The sequence below is a fragment of the Nerophis ophidion genome, linkage group LG02, assembly GCF_033978795.1.
Source record: "Nerophis ophidion isolate RoL-2023_Sa linkage group LG02, RoL_Noph_v1.0, whole genome shotgun sequence".
Lineage (NCBI taxonomy): Eukaryota > Metazoa > Chordata > Actinopteri > Syngnathiformes > Syngnathidae > Nerophis > Nerophis ophidion.
In genome coordinates, this window is record NC_084612.1 from 65906944 (window position 1) to 65926290 (window position 19347).

Sequence of the window (19347 nt, forward strand, 5' to 3'; positions counted from 1 at the left end):
TGCAAAACATTGAAGAAGACTAAGTGCGGATGGCCATCTTGCAGCGGCGTGAAAGAACTGAGTCAGCAGGGAGCCAATGACCTTAAAGATTTAACGCTTATTGTCGCACGAGCTGGTATGTGAGTAGCTGTGCAAGGTCACTCTCTGTTTTATTTGTTGTAAAGTCACTACGATATAATGCAGCCGGATACAATTCCACAAGCATCACAGATTTTTTTTACGTTGCACAATTACTCACTCTTTAATACAGCAGGGGTCTCAAACTTGCAGCCTGCAGGTCCATGTTTGTTTTTCCCCCCCCCCATAATATTGAAGCTGGTGTTCTGCCAAACTGCACTTATATGATACCACATACATGATAGAAATTTGGCTGATGATTGAGCTTTTAATATATATATATATATATATATATATATATATATATATATATATATATATATATATATATATATATATATAAAACAGTTTAATGTTAGTGCATTAGTTTTATATGAATGGCGCTTGACAGCGTTGTGTTATTTGGGTCCAAAATGGCTCTTTCAAAGTTCTGGGTTGCGTACCTCTGCATTAGTGGAAAAGCGGCAAATGATTGAAAGCGACAGAGACGTTGCCATGGAGACAAGGGTCGTCTTACGTGCCTGGCTGCAGTCACACCTCGAAACCTGTCCGTCAGTAACAACAGTCTCCGATAACCTGGACCAATTCAGACCGTTATTTGTTTTTTTTTATTGTTTAATTTGCATTGCCTCACACGATGAACACAATGTATATTTCTATATGACCTCGGAAAAGCCATGCACACCAATCCCTGCGTTCTGGGTTTGACAATGTTTAGCTTGTAATTGCGATAAATGTGTTTGTTGAATCCTTCTGTTGAACTACCACAGCGTTGTTATTTGGCTCCAAAATGACCATTACAACATTCTGGGTTGCCTACCTCTGCGTTAGTGGAAAAGCAGCAAATGAGTAAAAGCGACTGACGTTGCCAGGGAGACGAGGGTTTTCTTACGTGCCTGGCCGCAGTCATACCGCGACACCTGTCCGTCAGTAATAACAGTCCCCGATAACCTGGACCAATTCAAACCGTTATTTCTTTTTTTTATTGTTTAATTTGCATTGCCTCACATGATGAACACTACGTATTTTTCTATATGACCTCGGACAAGCCATGCACACCAATCCCTGCATTCTGGGTTTGACAATGTTTAGTTTGTAATTGTGATAAATGTGTTTTGTTGAATCCTTCTGTTGAACCACCCCACGTTGTGTTATTTGGGTCCAAAAATGACTGTTTCAACATTCTGGGTTGCCTACCCCTGCATTAGTGGAAAAGCGGCAAATGATTGAAAGCGACAGAGACGTTGCCATGGAGACAAGGGTCGTCTTACGTGCCTGGCTGCAGTCACACCTCGAAATCTGTCCGTCAGTAACAACAGTCTCCGATAACCTGGACCAATTCAGACCGTTCTTTGTTTTTTTTATTGTTTAATTTTCATTGCCTCCCACGATGAACACTACGTATATTTCTATATGACCTCGGAAAAGCCATGCACACCAATCCCTGCGTTCTGGGTTTGACAATGTTTAGTTTGTAATTGTGATAAATGTGTTTTGTTGAATCCTTCTGTTGAACCACCACAGCGTTGTGTTATTTGGGTCCAAAATGACTATTTCAACATTCTGGGTTGCCTACCCCTGCATTAGTGGAAAAGCGGCAAATGAATAAAAGCGACAGAGACGTTGCCAGGGAGACGAGGATTTTCTTACGTGCCTGGCCGCAGTCATACCGCGACACCTGTCCGTCAGTAATAACAGTCCCCGATAACCTGGACTAATTCAAACCGTTATTTGTTCTTTAATTGTTTTCTTGTTTATTGTTTTTTATTGATGAACACTACATATATTTCTATATGACCTCGGATAAGCCATGCCCACCAATCCCTGCGTTCTGGGTTTGACAGCGTTTAGCTTGTAATTGTGATAAATGTGTTTTGTTGAATCCTTGTGTTGAACCACTACTGGGGTCATGTGGCAATGGTTACTGGTGTTTTTTTTTTATTGTTTTTTTTAAATAGTTTTTGGCTTGAGGAAAATGAATTTGGGGCTGGCTTCCAAACTGCACCGTTAATTAGTCCCAAAGAGGTTAAAGTAGCACAGGGGACAGTGTGATAATTAACGTTTTTAGTCTTTGTCTCTCTTATTAGATTTTTTTTGTGTGTTGCCTTCTTTATTTTTTTTTTATCCCCAAAGTGAAGTTTAATAGTGCACATTTCCAAAATGAACAACCAAAAGATTTTGTCAAATTAAAATGGTCAAATGGAGTTTTAAAGGCCTACTGAAACGAGATTTTCTTATTTAAACGGGGATAGCAGGTCCACTCTGTCATATTCGATCATTTTGTGATATTGCCATATTTTTGCTGAAAGGATTTAGTAGAGAACATCGACGATAAAGTTCGCAACTTTTGGTCGCTAATAAAAAAGCCTTGCCTTTACCGGAAGTAGCAGACGATGTGCACGTGACGTCACCGGTTGTAGGGCTCCTCACATCCTCACATTGTTTATAATCATAAGCTCCAGCAGCAAGAGCTGTTCGGACCGAGAAAGCGACAAATTCCCCATTAATTTGAGCGTGGATGAAAGATTCGTGGATGAGGAAAGTTAGAGTGAAGCACAAAAAAAAAATGAAAAGGCGACGGCTCCAGATGTAATTAGACACGTTTACTAGGATAATTCTGGAAGATCCCTTATCTGCTTATTTTTTTAATAGTGTTTTAGTGAGATTGCAAAGTCATACCTGAAAGTCAGATGGCTGCGGTGAACGCCAGTATCTCTGAGAGAAGCCGAGGAGCCAAGATCACAGCTGCCTTTTTTGAGCTGCAGGAGGAGGTCACGTAATCCACTGAAGTCGCCGGTAAAAGCCGACTTAATATCACAATTTTCCCATCCAAAAACTTGCTGGTTGACGTAAAGAAACATGTTCGCTTGACCGCTCTGTGTTAAAGCTTCACAACAAACAAAGAAACACCGGCTTTCCACCAACAGCATTATTCTTTATAGTCTCCATTATTAATTGAACAAATTGCAAAAGATTCAGCAACACAGATATCCAAATTACTGTGTAATTATGCGATGAAAAGAGACGACTTTTAGCCGTGAGTGGTGCTGGGCTGAAATATCCCCTCCAACCCGAGACGTCACAAACACGCGTCATCATACTCGTCATCGTTCTGCGACGTTTTTAACAAGAAACTCCACGGGAAATTTGAAATTGTAATTTAGTAAACTAAACCGGCCGTATTGGCATGTGTTGCAATGTTAAATGGGAACATTATCACCAGACCTATGTAAGCGTCAATATATACCTTGATGTTGCAGAAAAAATACCATGTATTTTTTTAACCGATTTCCGAACTCTAAATGGGTTAATTTTTGGTGAATTAAACGCCTTTCTATTTATCGCTCTCGAAGTGATGACGTCAGAACGTAACGTCACCTAAGTAATAATTACGCCATTTTCTCAAACACATTACAAACACCGGGTCACAGCTCTGTTATTTTCCGTTTTTTCGACTATTTTCTGGAACCTTGCAGACATCATGCCTCGTCGGTGTGTTGTCGGAGGGTGTAACAACACTAACAGGGAGGGATTCAAGTTGCACCACTGGCCCAAAGATGCAAAAGTGACAAGAAATTGGGCGAAATTTGTTCAAAATACGAGGGTGTGGGGAAAGCCGACGAAATGGTCAGTCGTTTGTTACGCACACTTTACCGACGAAAGCTATGCTACTACAGAGATGGCAAGAATGTGTGGATATCCTGCGACACTCAAAGCACATGCATTTCCAACGATAAAGTCAAATAAATCTGCCGCCAGACCCCCATTAAATGTGCCGGAGTGTCTGCACATTTTACCGGCGGTGCTAAGGCAGACATGGCACAGAGATGTATGGATAACCTGCAGATGCATTTCCAACGATAAAGTCAACGAAATCACAAAGGTGAGTTTTGTTGATGTTGTTGACTTATGTGCTAATCAGACATATTTGGTCGCGGCATGACTGCCAGCTAATCGATGCTTATGTAACCTATTTTTATGGTTTGCCTCTTTGTTATGTTTAGTTCCTGTTATACAGTATACGCCTTGAGCTCTTATTTTGAAGGTAAATGGAACGGAAATTATGTAATCTTCGAGTGGAGCGGAGGTTTTTGAAAGTAACGAAAATAAAGTGGTCCTCGTGTGAAACTGGAGCCTCCGTGTTTGTTATTTTGTAGTGTGATACCGTTAAGGCGACTTACATAAACCCTCGGTTACACTAACATGCTATTTAGGCTAGCTGTATGTACATTTGAAACTATATTTACATCCAGCGTATCCCTCCACCCACATTTAATGCCAAACAAACACTTACCAATCGATGGATTTAAGTTGATCCAGTGTCACAAGATGCGAAACTTCCGATCGTTGGTCTGCACATTTTACGGGCGATGCTAAGGCAGACATGGCACAGAGATGTATGGATAACCTGCAGATGCATTTCCAATGATAAAGTCAACAAAATCACAAAGGTGAGTTTTGTTGATGTTGTTGACTTATGTGCTAATCAGACATATTTGGTCGCGGCACGACTGCCAGCTAATCGATGCTAACATGCTATTTAGGCTATAATCGATGCTAACATGCTATTTAGGCTAGCTGTATGTACATTTGAAACTATATTTACATCCAGCGTTTCCCACATTTAATGCCTAGCAAACACTTACCAATCGACGGATTTAAGTTGCGCCAGTGTCACAAGATGCGAAACTTATGATCGTTGGTCTGCACATTTTACCGGCGATGCTAAGGCAGACATGACACAGAGATGTATGGATAACCTGCAGATGCATTTCCAACGATAAAGTCAACAAAATCACAAAAGTTTTGTTGATGTTGTTGACTCACTGTATGTGCTAATCAGCCATATTTGGTTGCGGCATGACTGCCAGCTTATCGATACTAACATATTTATGCTATAATCGATGGTAACATGCTATTTAGGCTAGCTGTATGTACATTTGAAACTATATTTACATCCAGCGTTTCCCTCCACCCACATTTAATGCCAAACAAACACTTACCGATCGACGGATTTAAGTTGAGCCAGTGTCACAAGATGCGAAACTTACGATCGTTGGTCTGCACATTTTACTGGCGATGCTAAGGGAGACATGGCCGAATAGCGTCAATAGCTATTCGCTCAATAGCTTCAGTTTCTTCTTCAATGTCGTTTTCGCTATCTGCCTCCATACTCCAACCATCCTTTTCAATACACGCGTAATCTGTTGAATCGCTTAAACCGCTGAAATCCGAGTCTGAATCCGAGCTAATGTCGCTATATCTTGCGGTGCTATCCGTATTGGCATCACTGGATGACGTCACGGGAAAATGGACGATGGCTTCACAGGTAGCGAAAATCAGGCACTTTAAAGCTTTATTTAGGGATATTTCGGGATGGGTAAAATTTTGAAAAAAACTTAAAAAAACAAAATAAGCCACTGGGAACTGATTTTTATTGGTTTTAACAAGGGGTGTAACGGTACGTGTATTTTTATTGAACCGTTTCGGTACGGGGGTTTCGGTTCGGCATGCGGGCGTACCGAACGAGTTTAGAAGCAGAAGTCTTCACAAGCTGCTCTGCTTTCTGCCTCTGTGGCTCTGTATCAGCAGCAAGCATTGTCCCGCCCACACAACCATCTGATTGGTTACATACAAGGCCAATCACCAGTGCGTATTCAGGGCGATGTAACAGCCAATCAGCAGTGCCTATTCAGACTTCAGAACGATGTAGTCAATGCTTTAGCGTCGAGCAGAGATATTCGTCTAGCAGGGGAGCAGCGCACTCTACCCGAATTATACTAAACACTTCCTAGTCACAACTATTACTAACATCACTATGAGCCCGTTGACCTTCTAGACTCAAGACCTCCTTTGTCCCACACGCCATTAGACTGTACAACTCCTCTCTGGGACGGGGGACGGGGGGTATTAGAATGACAGGGGATGCAAAACATTAACAGTGCAATACGTTTTCATAACATGGTCACTACTGCCTACTTTGTCTTGTTATATTCTTATTTTACTGTTATATTGTTATTCCCATTGTTTTTATTCTTTTTGTAATATTTCTCTATTTTGTTTTCCTTTTAAACCCCCATTATTTACTTTTTACTTTTTTCTTTAAATTGATCTCAACTCTGTACACTGCTGCTGGAATTTTAATTTTCCTGAAGGAACTCTCCTGAAGGAATCAATAAAGTACTATCTATCTATCTAGAAACTTAAACTGCTGCTCAGCTAGCTCACAGTATAGGCTTGAGGTGAGGGCTAATTAGCTTTTAGCGTAACGTTAGCTCATTTTGCTGTGTGTGTGTGTGTGTGTGTGTGTGTGTGTGTGTGTGTGTGTGTGTGTGTGTGTGTGCGTGCGTGCGTGCGTGCGTGCGTGCGTGCGTGCGTGCGTGCGTGCGTGCGTGCGTGCGTGCGTGCGTGCGTGCGTGCGTGCGTGCGTGCGTGCGTGCGTGCGTGCGTGCGTGCGTGCGTGCGTGCGTGCGTGCGAGCGAGCGAGCGAGTGTGTGTGTGTGTGTGTTTTAGGGGCAGCAAAGTGAAGTGAATTATGTTTATATAGCGCTTTTTCTCAAGTGACTCAAAGCGCTTTACATAGTGACACCCAATATCTAAGTTACATTTAAACCAGTGTGGGTGGCACTGGGAGCAGGTGGGTAAAGTGTCTTGCCCAAGGACACAACGGCAGTGACTAGGATGGCACAAGCGGGAATCGAACCTGCAACCCTCAAGTTGCTGGCACGGCCACTCTACCAAGCGAGCTATGCCGCCCTGTCTGTCTGTTATTTCATTGAACTCCATTGTGTTTAGGGATGAATAGTCTCTCCTACTGCGATGAGCTGGCGACTTGTCCAGGGTGTACCCTGCCTTCCGCCCGACTGTAGCTGAGATAGGAGCCAGCGCCCCCCGCGACCCCAAAAGGGAATAAGCGGCAGTAAATGGATGGATAGTCTCTCCTATTGCAATTGTACTATTTTTTCAGCTATAGTTACATGAATCATTAGTTATGTAGCAGCCTAGTTTTGAATAGCAGTGTCCCTGCTATCACATGTTGATAAAAATACAAAATTTACATAATAAAAGGCAACTACAGGCTTCCCCAATGCTGTAATAAATTAAGCATGATGAGTTGACTTGAAACTGTTTAATGTTGCACTTTTTATATATAGAAGAAAGGTTTTTTTCATTTTATTTAATCAAAGCAACAACTTGAGGCAGTTTAATGTGGATTAACGTGGGCAGAATTATTATAGTGTTCCCAATGTTAAAAGGATAAAGCCATTGTTTACAAATTTGGTAAATAAATAACAAAAAAAATTTATGTTTTGTTGTTTTCTTACTGTACCGAAAATGAACCGAACCGTGAACTCCAAACCGAGATATGTACCAAACCGAAATTTTTGTGTACCGTTACACCCCTAGAAATTGTGATAATGTTCCCCTTTAAGATTTCATCATTGATATATAAACTATCAGACCATAGTAGTGGGTTTCAGTAGGCCTTTAATTGTAGCTTGTTTCTTTGCTGCTTGCTCTGCTCATTTTCTGGCACTTTCTACTCGATATGCACGCAGTGTTTCTCTCTTTTTCATGTTGCGGCGTGTCGGAAGTGCGATATAACAAATTCAGTTTGAACGGAGCTTGTGCAGGTTCCGCCGTCCTGTCTGAGAGGAGCTAACAAGCTAGTTTTAGTTGTATTATTGATACGCTGGCTCCTTCTAACGAGTGCAGAGCATCGGACCGTAAAAGATCCCGGCAGCCCTCCTTCCCGACTCCGAAGGGAGCGTTTATGTTTCTTTCTACTATGCAGCTTGATGAGTCCTTGTCTCGCTGGAATCCTTCAATCTTTTATCACTGTGCGCATTCCCTCCTTTTAACTTCAAGAACATCTTCAGCGGAGCCTCAAAACTTTGTTGGGGGATGCTGGTCAACACTGTTGTCCCCATTGAAAGTCATGGAGTTAGGAATAATAGTCCGTTACAGGATCAAACTGCTGCCATCCTGAAACATCCATGGACTGTTAAGACCTTGCAAGTGTAAAAAATATGTTCACTTACCGTATTTTACAATTTAAGCCGCACCCACAATATTTTTTATTAAAACTACAAACCCTGTTTCCATATGAGTTGAGAAATTGTGTTAGATGTAAATATAAACGGAATACAATAATGTGCAAATTATTTTCAACCCATATTCAGTTAAATATGCTACAAAGACAACATATTTGATGTTCAAACTGATAAACAATTTTTTTTGCAAATAATCATTAACTTTAGAATTTAATGCCAGCAACACGTGACAAAGAAGTTGGGAAAGGTGGTAATAAATACTGATAAAGTTGAGGAATGCTCATCAAACACTTATTTGGAACATCCTACAGGTGTGCAGGCTAATTGGGAACAGGTGGGTGCCATGATTGGGTATAAAAACAGCTTCCCAAAAAATGCTCGGTCTTTCACAAGAAAGGATGGGGCGAGGTACACCTCTTTGTCCACAACTGTGTGAGCAAATAGTCAAAGAGTTTAAGAACAACGTTTCTCAAAGTGAAATTGCAAAAAATTTAGGGATTTCAACATCTACTGTCCAAAATATCATCAAAAGGTTCAGAGAATATGGAGAAGTCACTCCATGTAAGCGGCATGGCCAGAAACCAACATTGAATGACTATCACCTTCGATCCCTTAGACGGCACTGTATCAAAAACCGACATCAATCTCTAAAGGATATCACCACATGGGCTCAGGAACACTTCAAAAAAAAAACTGTCACTAAATACAGTTGGTCGCTACATCTGTAAGTGCAAGTTAAAGCTCTACTATGCAAAGCGAAAGCCATTTATCAACAACATCCAGAAACGACGCCGGCTTCTCTGGGCCAGAGATCATCTAAGATGGACTGATGCAAAGTGGAAAAGTGTTCTGTGGTCTGACGAGTCCACATTTCAAATTGTTTTTGGAAATATCATACATCGTGTCATCCGGACCAAAGGGGAAGCGAACCATCCAGACTGGCTTCCTGTGCACTTAAGATGTGACTTTAAGGTTTTACTACTTATGTATAAAATACTACACGGTCTAGCTCCATCCTATCTTCCGATTGTATTGTACCATATGTCCTAGCAAGAAATCTCCTTTCAAAGGACTCCGGCTTATTAGTGATTCCTAAAGCCCAAAAAAAGTCTGCGGGCTATAGAGCGTTTTCCGTTCGGGCTCCAGTACTCTGGAATGCCCTCCCGGTAACAGTTTGAGATGCTACCTCAGTAGAAGCATTTAAGTCTCACCTTAAAACTCATTTGAATACTCTAGCCTTTAAATAAACCTCCTTTTTAGACCAGTTGATCTGCCGCTTCTTTTCTTTTTCTCCTCTGTCCCCCCCTCCCTTACGGAGGGGGTCCGGTCCGATGGCCATGGATGAAGTACTGGCTGTCCAGAGTCGGGACCCAGGATGGACCACTCGTCGGGACCCAGGATGGACCGCTCGCCTGTGTATCGGTTGGGGACATCTCTACGCTGCTGATCGGACTCCGCTTGGGATGGTTTCCTGTGGACGGGACTCTCGCTGCTGTTTTGGATCCGCTTTGAACTGAACTCTCGCGGCTGTGTTGGATCCACAATAGATTGAACTTTCACAGTATCGTGTTAGACCCGCTCGACATCCATTGCTTTCGGTCCCCTAGTGGGGGGGTTGCCCACATATGTGGTCCTTTCCAAGGTTCTCATAGTCATCATTGTCACCGACGCCCCACTGGGTGTGAGTTTTCCTTGCCCTTATGTGGGTTCTTCCAAGGATGTCGTAGTGGTTTGTCCAGCCCTTTGAGACACTTGTGATTTAGGGCTATATAAATAAACATTGATTGATTGACTGTTATCGACGCAAAGTTCAAAGCCCGCATCTGTGATGGTATGGGGGTGCATTAGTGCCCAAGGCATGGGTAACTTACACATCTGTGAAGGCACCATTAATGCTGCAAGGTACATACAGGTTTTGGAACAACATATGCTGCCATCTAAGCGCCGTCTTTTTCATGGACGCCCCTGCTTATTTCAGCAAGACAATGCCAAGCCACATTGAGCACGAGTTTAAACAGCGTGGCTTTGTAAAAAAAAAAGAGTGCGGGTACTTTCCCGGCCCGCCAGCAGTCCAGATCTGTCTCCCATCGAATTATGAAGCTTAAAATACGACAGCGGGGACCCCGGACTGTTGAAAGTCTGAAGTTCTACATAAAACAAGAATGGGAAAGAATTCCACTTTCAATGCTCTGACAATTAGTTTCCTCAGTTCCCAAACGTTTATTGAGTGTTGTTAAAAGAAAAGGTGATGTAACACAGTGGTGAACATGCCCTTTCCCAACTACTTTGGCAACTGTTGCAACCATTAAATTCTAAGTTAATTACTATTTGCAAAAAAATATTCATGAGTTTGAACATCAAATATATTTTCTTTGTAGTGCATTCAATTGGGTTGAAAAAGATTTGCAAATCATTGTATTCTGTTTATATTTACATCCAACACAATTTCCCAACTCATATAAAAACAGGGTTTGTAGAAATACCGGCGCCCTGACACATTTTTTTTTCTCTAAATTTGGCCCCCCCGATGCAAAATAATTGCTCTAAAATCAGCTTCTTTTGTTCTAAAAAGATTACCAGTCTACCCGTTATTAAACTTCCAACCCCAGAAAAAAAACAAAATGTCTTATAAAAGAACTTGGCATGTGTCCATTCCCAGGCTTTTGATCTCACGTTTTCCGGTCAAAACACTGACATTTTTGCAGCTTTGGCAGCTTCTTTTTTTTTTTTTTTTTTCCCCCCCAAGCTGGAGTTTTTCCAGCGGCAGCTTTTCCTGCTTAATCTTCCCCTTTTAAAAGCCCGCCCTCATCTCGCTGCCGTGGTCCAGCCATGGTCATGTGGGCCTGGGCCAGAACGGCCTTGACCAGATGCGACCCTCAACCAGATGATGTCACGTATGCTTGCTCCAACCGTCGCACTTTTAACTTCGATTGCCTGCCAGGCAAACTGTCATCGTTAGTAACCCTCTGTTGCTCCTTTGACATGATTTTAATGATATGCAAAGGAAGCGGTGGCAGTAAAAAAAAAAAATAACATTGAGGCGTTTATGTTGGATTAAGTCGTGTTGTTAATTCCTCGCATTTATTATGCGGGCTGTGCTTTATCATCAGTTGAGCTCCAATGATAATGGCTCCAAATCCTACATCTGCTCTGCCAGTATGATGGATGATGTCTTTGTTTAGTCTTTAGCATTCTGTGGAAACAATCTTACAATTCCCTGCAGCAAAAAATATTGTATAAATGTATTAGTGCAAGTATTATTTTTTGCAAACTTCTGTGGTCATATTCTTGCTATGCAAAAACCCCAAAACCAGTGAAGCTGGCACATTGTGTAAATCGTAAAAAAACAAACAAAATACAATTATTTGCTAATCTTTTTTTACCTACAAACCCCGTTTCCATATGAGTTGGAAAATTGTGTTAGATGTAAATATAAACTTAATACAATGATTCTGTAGCATATTCGGTTGAATATGCTACAAAGACAACATATTTAATGATCAAACTGATAAACTTTTTTTTTTTTTTTGCAAATAATCATTAACTTTAGAATTTGATGCCAGCAACACGTGACAAAGAAGTTGGGAAAGCTGGCAATAAATACTGATAAAGTAAATGAGGAATGCTCATCAAACACTTATACGGAGCATCCCACAGGTGTGCAGGCTAATTGGGAACAGGTGGGTGCCATGATTGGGTATAAAACCAGCTTCCATGAAATGCTAAGTATTTCACAAACAAGGATGGAGCGAGGGTCACCACTTTGTAAGCAAATTGTCGAACAGTTTTAGAAAAACATTTCTCAACGAACTATTGCAAGGAATTTAGGGATTTTTACCATCTACGGTAAGTAAAATCATCAAAAGGTTCAGAGAATCTGGAAAAAAATCACTGCACGTAAGCGATGATATTACAGACCTTTGATCCCTCAGGCGGTACTGCACCGAAAAACCGATATCAGTGTGTAAAGGATATCACCACATGGGCTCAGGAACACTTCATAAAACCACTGTCAGTAACTACAGTTGGTCGCTACATCTGTAAGTGCAAGTTAAAGCTCTACTATGCAAAGCAAACCCCATTTACCAACAACAACCAGAAACGCCGCCGGCTTCGCTGGGCCCGAGCTCATCTGAGATGGACTGATGCAAAGTGGAAAAGTGTTCTGTGGTCTGATGAGTCCACATTTCAAATTATATTTGGAAACAGAGGACGTGGTGTCCTCCGGAACAAAGAGGAAAATAACCATTCGGATTGTTATAGGCGCAAAGTTCAAAAGCCAGCATCTGTGATGGTATGGGGGTGTATTAGTGCCCAAGGCATGGGTAACTTACACATCTGTGAAGGCACCATTAATGATGAAAGGTGCATACAGGTTTTGGAGCAACATATGTTGTCATCCAAGCAACGTTATCATGGATTTCAGCAGTATTAAAAAAATAAGAATTCTAACAAAAAGTACGTTGATCAACATTTTCAAGTTCAAATATTGATTATTTGAATATTAATTATTTGAAATTGAAAATGTTGATCAACATACTTTTTGTTATAATTCTTATTTGTATTAATTGTTTTATTACATGTATATTTAAAGTTGTTTGTTGTTTAAATGAGAAAAACATTATCAGTGTGAATGACTCAGGATGAAGTCACAATATTATAAGAATAAACGCAAAATTTTCTGAGAAATAAATCAGTATACATTTCGAATAAACCCATATATTGTTTTAATCATAGAACAAAACACTCTAAATTATATTATATAACATACAACAATATAACAAAATATTTTAAAAAAGAAATATTGCATGAATAAATGATTAGTAATATTTTTTTAATTAATTATTTTTTGAGTGTATTGGAAAAATAAAATAAGTATTAAAAAATAAGACTTATAACAAAGTACGTTGATCATCATTTTCAAGTTCAAATATTAATTATTTAAATATTAATTATTTGAGCTTGAAAATGTTGATCAACGTACTTTTTGTCAAAATTCTTATCCTTATTATTAAATTATTAATAATATTTATAATTTTTTTATCAGTTCTGTGAGTGTATTGTAAAAATAAAATAAGTATTAAAAAATAAAAGTTATAACAAAGTACGTTGATCAACATTTTCAAGTTCAAATAATTAATATTCAAATAATTAGTATTTGAACTTGAAAATGTTGATGAACGTACTTTTTGTTATAATTCTTATATAATTATTTTTATCCCAGAATAATCATTCTAACTTATGGATCTAATCATGGAACCAATGTTCATTATTTATACTCTAAAATGTATTATATAACATGTAACAATATAACTAAATATTTTTTGAAAATATGGAAATAATGCATGAATAAATTATTAATGATATTTATATTTTTTTATTCAATTATTCTGTGAGTTTATTGGAAAAATAAAATAAGTATTCAAAAATAAGAAATATAACAAAATGTACGTTGATCAACATTTTCAAGTTCAAATAATTAATATTCAAATAATTAGTATTTGAAATTGAAAATGTTGATCAACGTACTTTGTTATAACTTTTATTCTAATTATTAAATTAAAATTATATTTTTAATTTTTTTATCAATTAGTCTGTGAGTGTATTGGAAAAATAAAATAAGTATTAAAAAATAAGAATTATAACAAAGTACGTTGATCAACATTTTCAAGTTCAAATATTAATTTTATGAATATTAATTATTTGAACTTGAAAATGTTGATCAACGTACTTTCTGTTATAATTCTTACATAATTATTTTAATACCAGAATAATCATTCTAACTTATGGATCTAATCATGGAACCAATGTTCATTATTTATACTCTAAAATGTACTATATAACATATAACAATATAACCAAATATTTAAAAAAAAAAGGAAATAATGCATGAATAAATTATTAATAATATGTATAATTTTTTTATCAAATAATCTGTGAGTTTATTGGAAAAATAAGATTAGCATTCAAAAATAAGAAATATAACAAAATGTACGTTGATCAACATTTTCAAGTTCAAATAATATTCAAATAATTAGTATTTATTGGAAAAATAAAATAAGTATTCAAAAATAAGAAATATAACAAAAGGTACGTTGATCAACATTTTCAAGTTCAAATATTAATTATTTGAATATTAATTATTTGAATTTGAAAATGTTAATCAACGTGTTTTTTGTTATAATTCTTATATAATTATTTTTATCACGGAATAATCATTCTATCTGATGGATCTAATCATGGAACCAATGTTCATTATTTATACTGTAAAATGTATTATATAACATATAACAATATAACGAAATATTTTTTTAAAAATATGGAAATAATGCATGAAAAAATTATAATATTTATAATTTTTCAAATCAATTATTCTGTGAGTTTATTGGAAAAATAAAATAAGTATTCAAAAATAAGAAATATAACAAAATGTACGTTGATCAACATTTTCAAGTTCAAATAATTAATATTCAAATAATTAGTAGTTGAAATTGAAAATGTTGATCAACGTACTTTTTGTTATAATTCTTATTCTAATTATTAAATTATAATTATATTTTAATTTTTTTTTATCAATTATTATGTGAGTGTATTGGAAAAATAAAATAAGTATTAAAAAATAAGAATTATATCAAAGTACGTTGATCAACATTTTCAAGTTCAAATATTAATTATTTGTATATTGATTATTTGAACTTGAAAATGTTGATCAACATACTTTTTGTTATAATTCTTATATAATTCTTTTTATCCCAGAATAATCTTTCTAACTTATGGATCTAATCATGGAACCAATGTTCAATATTTATACTCTAAAATGAACTATATATTATATAACAATATAACAAAATATTTTTTTAAAATATGGAAATAATGCATGAATAAATTATAATATGTATAATTTTTTTAATCAATTCCGTGAGTTTATTAGAAAAATAAAACAAGTATTCAAAAATAAGAAATATGACAAAATGTACGTTGATCAACATTTTCAAGTTCAAATAATTAATATTCAAATAATTAGTATTTGAAATTGAAAATGTTGATCAATGTACTTTTTGTTATAATTCTTATTTTTGAATACTTCTTTTATTTTTCCAATACACTCACAGAATAATTGATAAAAACAATCATAAATATTATTATTAATTTATTCATGCATTATGTCCATATTTTAACAAATATTTTGTTATATTGTTATACAATATATTTTAGGGTATTTTATTCCAGCTTTTAATAGGAAATAATGAACATTGGTTCCATGATTAAATCCATAAGTTAGAATGATTATTCTGGGATGGCGAACACAAAGTTTCAGTGTAAAAGAAAGTGAGAATCCAAGGTCTTAAAGTAAATGAGGCGTTTGAGTGCAAACAACACTAATGAAGAAAGTAAAAAGACTTTCAGCGTCGTCCTCCTAAAAATTGTTCATCCTGAGCGGGAAGCATCCTCCTCCTCCTCCTCCTCCTCCTCTTCCTCCCCTGCAGAGTAATGGGTGTGTCCCTGAGGGGGCTTTTTGTCTCCGCGGGGACTGATGTGGGTCCTTGCAGCCTCCTAATGTGATGTAATGGCAGCATTGATTGATCGTGAGCACACACTCACATAAAACACTCGTAGAGATAAAATAAAAATAAAAAAGTTTTCCAGCTCCAAGCAGATAAAAAAAATAAAAAAATAAAAAAAATCCTTTTTTCCTTGATTTGGGTTTATTCTGGGTGGTATAAAAAGAAATACGACACAAAGCTTTACTTTCAATGTCTCCCTCAGGAGAGATGGGAAAGTCACTTTGTTAGGCTGTAAAAAAAAAAAAAAAAAAAAGTAGTCTTTGTGAGTATTTCACCGCACACTGCACTCAGGTTTTGACACTTTTACACACACTTTTTTGCTTCAATAGCCTGAATTTGTCGTTCATAAAAGAGATTTAAAGTCTGAGGAGATGGAAAAGTGAGGGAGCTCTCGGTGTGATTTTATAATTTACACAAACACATCTCGGCTCAATAAGGTTAAACATTGATTACTTGTCATCTCTTTCAAGCATTCTGTTTCATATTTTATTATTCTATTCACAAAAAAATTTATTTATTTTATTTGATAGTGCACTAAAATTATTTTGAAATTATTTTTTAAAGTCATGGTTCAAAACTGAGCTATACAGTACATGTAATTATTATCACTTTTATAGTAACAATATTTTGTAAATGTTATGCATTTTTTTCCCCAAAATTTTTTTATTACATGTATTTTTAAAGGTGTTTTTTTTTAATGAGAAAAACATCAGTGCGAATGACTCAGGATGAACTCACAATATTATAAGAATAAACGTAACATTTTCTGAGAAATAAATCAGTATACATTTCTAATAAACCCTTTTTTTTTAACATAGTCACAATAGTTTGAAAAAAAATGGCAATCACAGTATTAGCAAAATAAAGGCAAAAGTCACAATATTATGAGAATAAGCTTGCCAGTCACCGACATGAAAGCTCAAGTTTCGGGGTTTGATGCTGGTTTATTTTCAGCGTTCTCCATTAGTTTTTTTAGCAGAAGGTTTATGTCTGTCGCTCTCGCTCCAACTCCCACTCCAACCCTCTCAGGTGAGTAGATAACCAGGCCCAGGTGGGCCATCTACGTACCTGTCGCTGATTTTGAAGCCGGTCCTGGCACACCTTGCTTCGCTGCAGGCCCGCAGGCCACGTCCCCCCTCCGCAGTGAACTAATGTGAATACTTTTTGGGTGCACCGTACTGTTTGTCAATTAGGGATCAGGACACTCCTATAATGTACACTATATTGCCAAAAGTATTTGGCCACCTGCCTTTACTCACATATGAACTTGAAGTGCCATCCCATGGAATCGTCCAAAATGTTTTGGTATCCTGGAGCATTCAAAGTTCCTTTCACTTGAACTAGGAGGCCAAGTGTGGTTGCATCCTGTCCGTGACGCCAATTTTATGTGGTAGAAATGCCGAATCTTAAACAGCAACAATAGAGAGTTTGTTACAATAGGTTTAATTACTCACAATCAGATAGTACAAAGTTGGATTGAATCAAAATTAATTACATGAGACGAAAGATGATGCACCTTCGTGAAAGGAATTAATAAGAGCGCACATCAGGCTTGGTCTTCCCTTCTTATTTATATGCTCCATGATGGCCTAATTTGTAGCATAACAACTTATGTAACTGTCCAATGTTCAACTTGGTCAGGGTGACTTGATCTCTTATGTCGTGTCCCTCCCAATGCATTCAGTTTAGAGGTAACCCTAGGACAGAAATGTTCCACTACACAAGCCCAACTACTGAAAAACCAATCCCACACCATAATTCCTCCTCCACCAAATTTCACACTCGGCACATCTCTACTGCTCTAGTGTCCAGTGGTGACGTGGTTTACACCACTGCACCCGGCGCTTTGCATTGAACTTGGTGACGTACGGCTTAGATCAGGGGTCGGGAACCTTTTTGGCTGAGAGAGCCAAAAAGCCTAATATTTTAAAATATATTTCCGTAAGAGCTATACAATATTTTTTTTAACACCGAACAGAATTAAACGTGTGCATTTTTAAGTAAGACCAACATTTCTAGAGTATATTAGGTATCTTATTCTTTGTTATTCTGAAGCTAACTGTGGAGGAGGCGTGGCCTGCGGGCCTGCAGCGAACTGGGGATATGCCAGGACCGGCCTGGAAACCAGCGACAGGTGCGTAGATGGCCCACCTGGGCCTTGTTTTCTAATCACCTGTCGCTCTGTTATAAGCAGCAGCCAGGAGGAGAGACAGGGTTGGGGTTGGGGCTGGAGCCAGAGCGCAAGCGGGAACGAAAGAGAAAAATACAATTTCTGGAAAGCAACTGAGAGACTTATTGAAAAGTAAAACAATATTGTAACCCTGAAACAGGATCTCATGTCGGTGCTTGGGTGTCCGAGGAACCCCCAGGAGGGCGAGCCCCACACTAATTGATACGAAATAAATAACTTCTTACCATTAACGCAACTTCTTGAACAGGTGCGGTAGAAAAACGAATGCATGAGAATTTTTTTATGTTTTGAACGTTATTCTTAACAAGTGGAATTATTCATTACTTATCGTGTTAAGCAACGTCAGCTCAGATTTATCCGAGAGCCAGATGCAGTCATCAAAAGAGCCACATCTGGCTCGCGAGCCATAGGTTCCCTACCCCTGGCTTAGATGCAGCTGCTCGGCCATGGAAACCCATTCCATGAAGCTCTCTGCGTACTGTACGTGGGCTAATTGGAAGATCACGTGAAGTTTGGAGCTCTGTAGCAACTGACGGTGCGGGAATTATTCTGCACTACGCCGCTTCAGCATCCGCTGACTCCTCTCAGTCTATTTACGTGGCCTGCCACTTGGTGGCTGAGTTGCTGTTGTTCCCCAAACTCTTCACTTTTCTTATAATAAAGTTGACTTTGGAATATTTAGGAGCGAGCACATTTCCCGACTGGATATGTTGCACAGGTGGCCTCCTGTGACAGTTCCACGCTGGAAATCACTGAAAGCGGCCCATTCTTTCTCAAATGTTTGTAGAAACAGTCTCCATGCCTAAGTGCTTGATTTTATACACCGGGCCAAGTTATTAGGACACCTGATTCTCATCATTTGGATGGGTGGCCTAATACTTTTGGCAATATAGATTTGTGTGTGCTGTGTTTCTTTAAAAAGACGTGTTTCTCTTACTTGAAGCATGAACGTTGCCTTCCTCTCCACTGACTGACCTTCTTTTTCAGACGCTTCAGTGCATCACAGACAGAAGATGCTGGTGACGGACATGTGCTACCCTGCAGAGATCTCCAGCCTGATGGACTTCGGCTCCCCCGAATGCTCGCTGGGCAAAGGTACGTGGCGGCGGTGGGGAGCGAGGCGTTGCCGTGGTGACGGCAGGAAGTGTGTATGGCAGTGCTTAAAGGAGGCGGAGGTTACATCGGGAGCAAAGGTGTCTGCAGAGGCTTCTTTCGCTACCCACCCTGAAACGAAGACGAGCACGGCAGCAGCTTTGAAAAGATGCTGCTGCTTGCTTTTATCGCAACTAAATGCACTGGAGGCGCATCGGTCATAACACCTATTTTCTCATCAGAATTATGTGTGCAGTTACAGAAAAATGTAAACGCAGAAATAAGCAATAAGACATTCGCCTTTGTGTCCATTGTCTCCATGGTCCGG

At 38.4% G+C, this 19347-nt stretch overlaps 1 protein-coding gene across 4 annotated transcripts in view; it reads left to right on the top strand.

Moving 5' to 3' along the window:
- The window catches only part of kaznb (kazrin, periplakin interacting protein b), a 272644-nt gene that overhangs the window by 173774 nt on the left and 79523 nt on the right, over window positions 1-19347 (top strand). For all 4 annotated transcript variants that reach the window (XM_061888872.1, XM_061888862.1, XM_061888896.1 and 1 more), the window contains one exon: window positions 18915-19022. In XM_061888872.1, the coding sequence (XP_061744856.1) occupies window positions 18915-19022 (108 nt within the window). The remainder of the gene's footprint in view (window positions 1-18914; window positions 19023-19347) is intronic.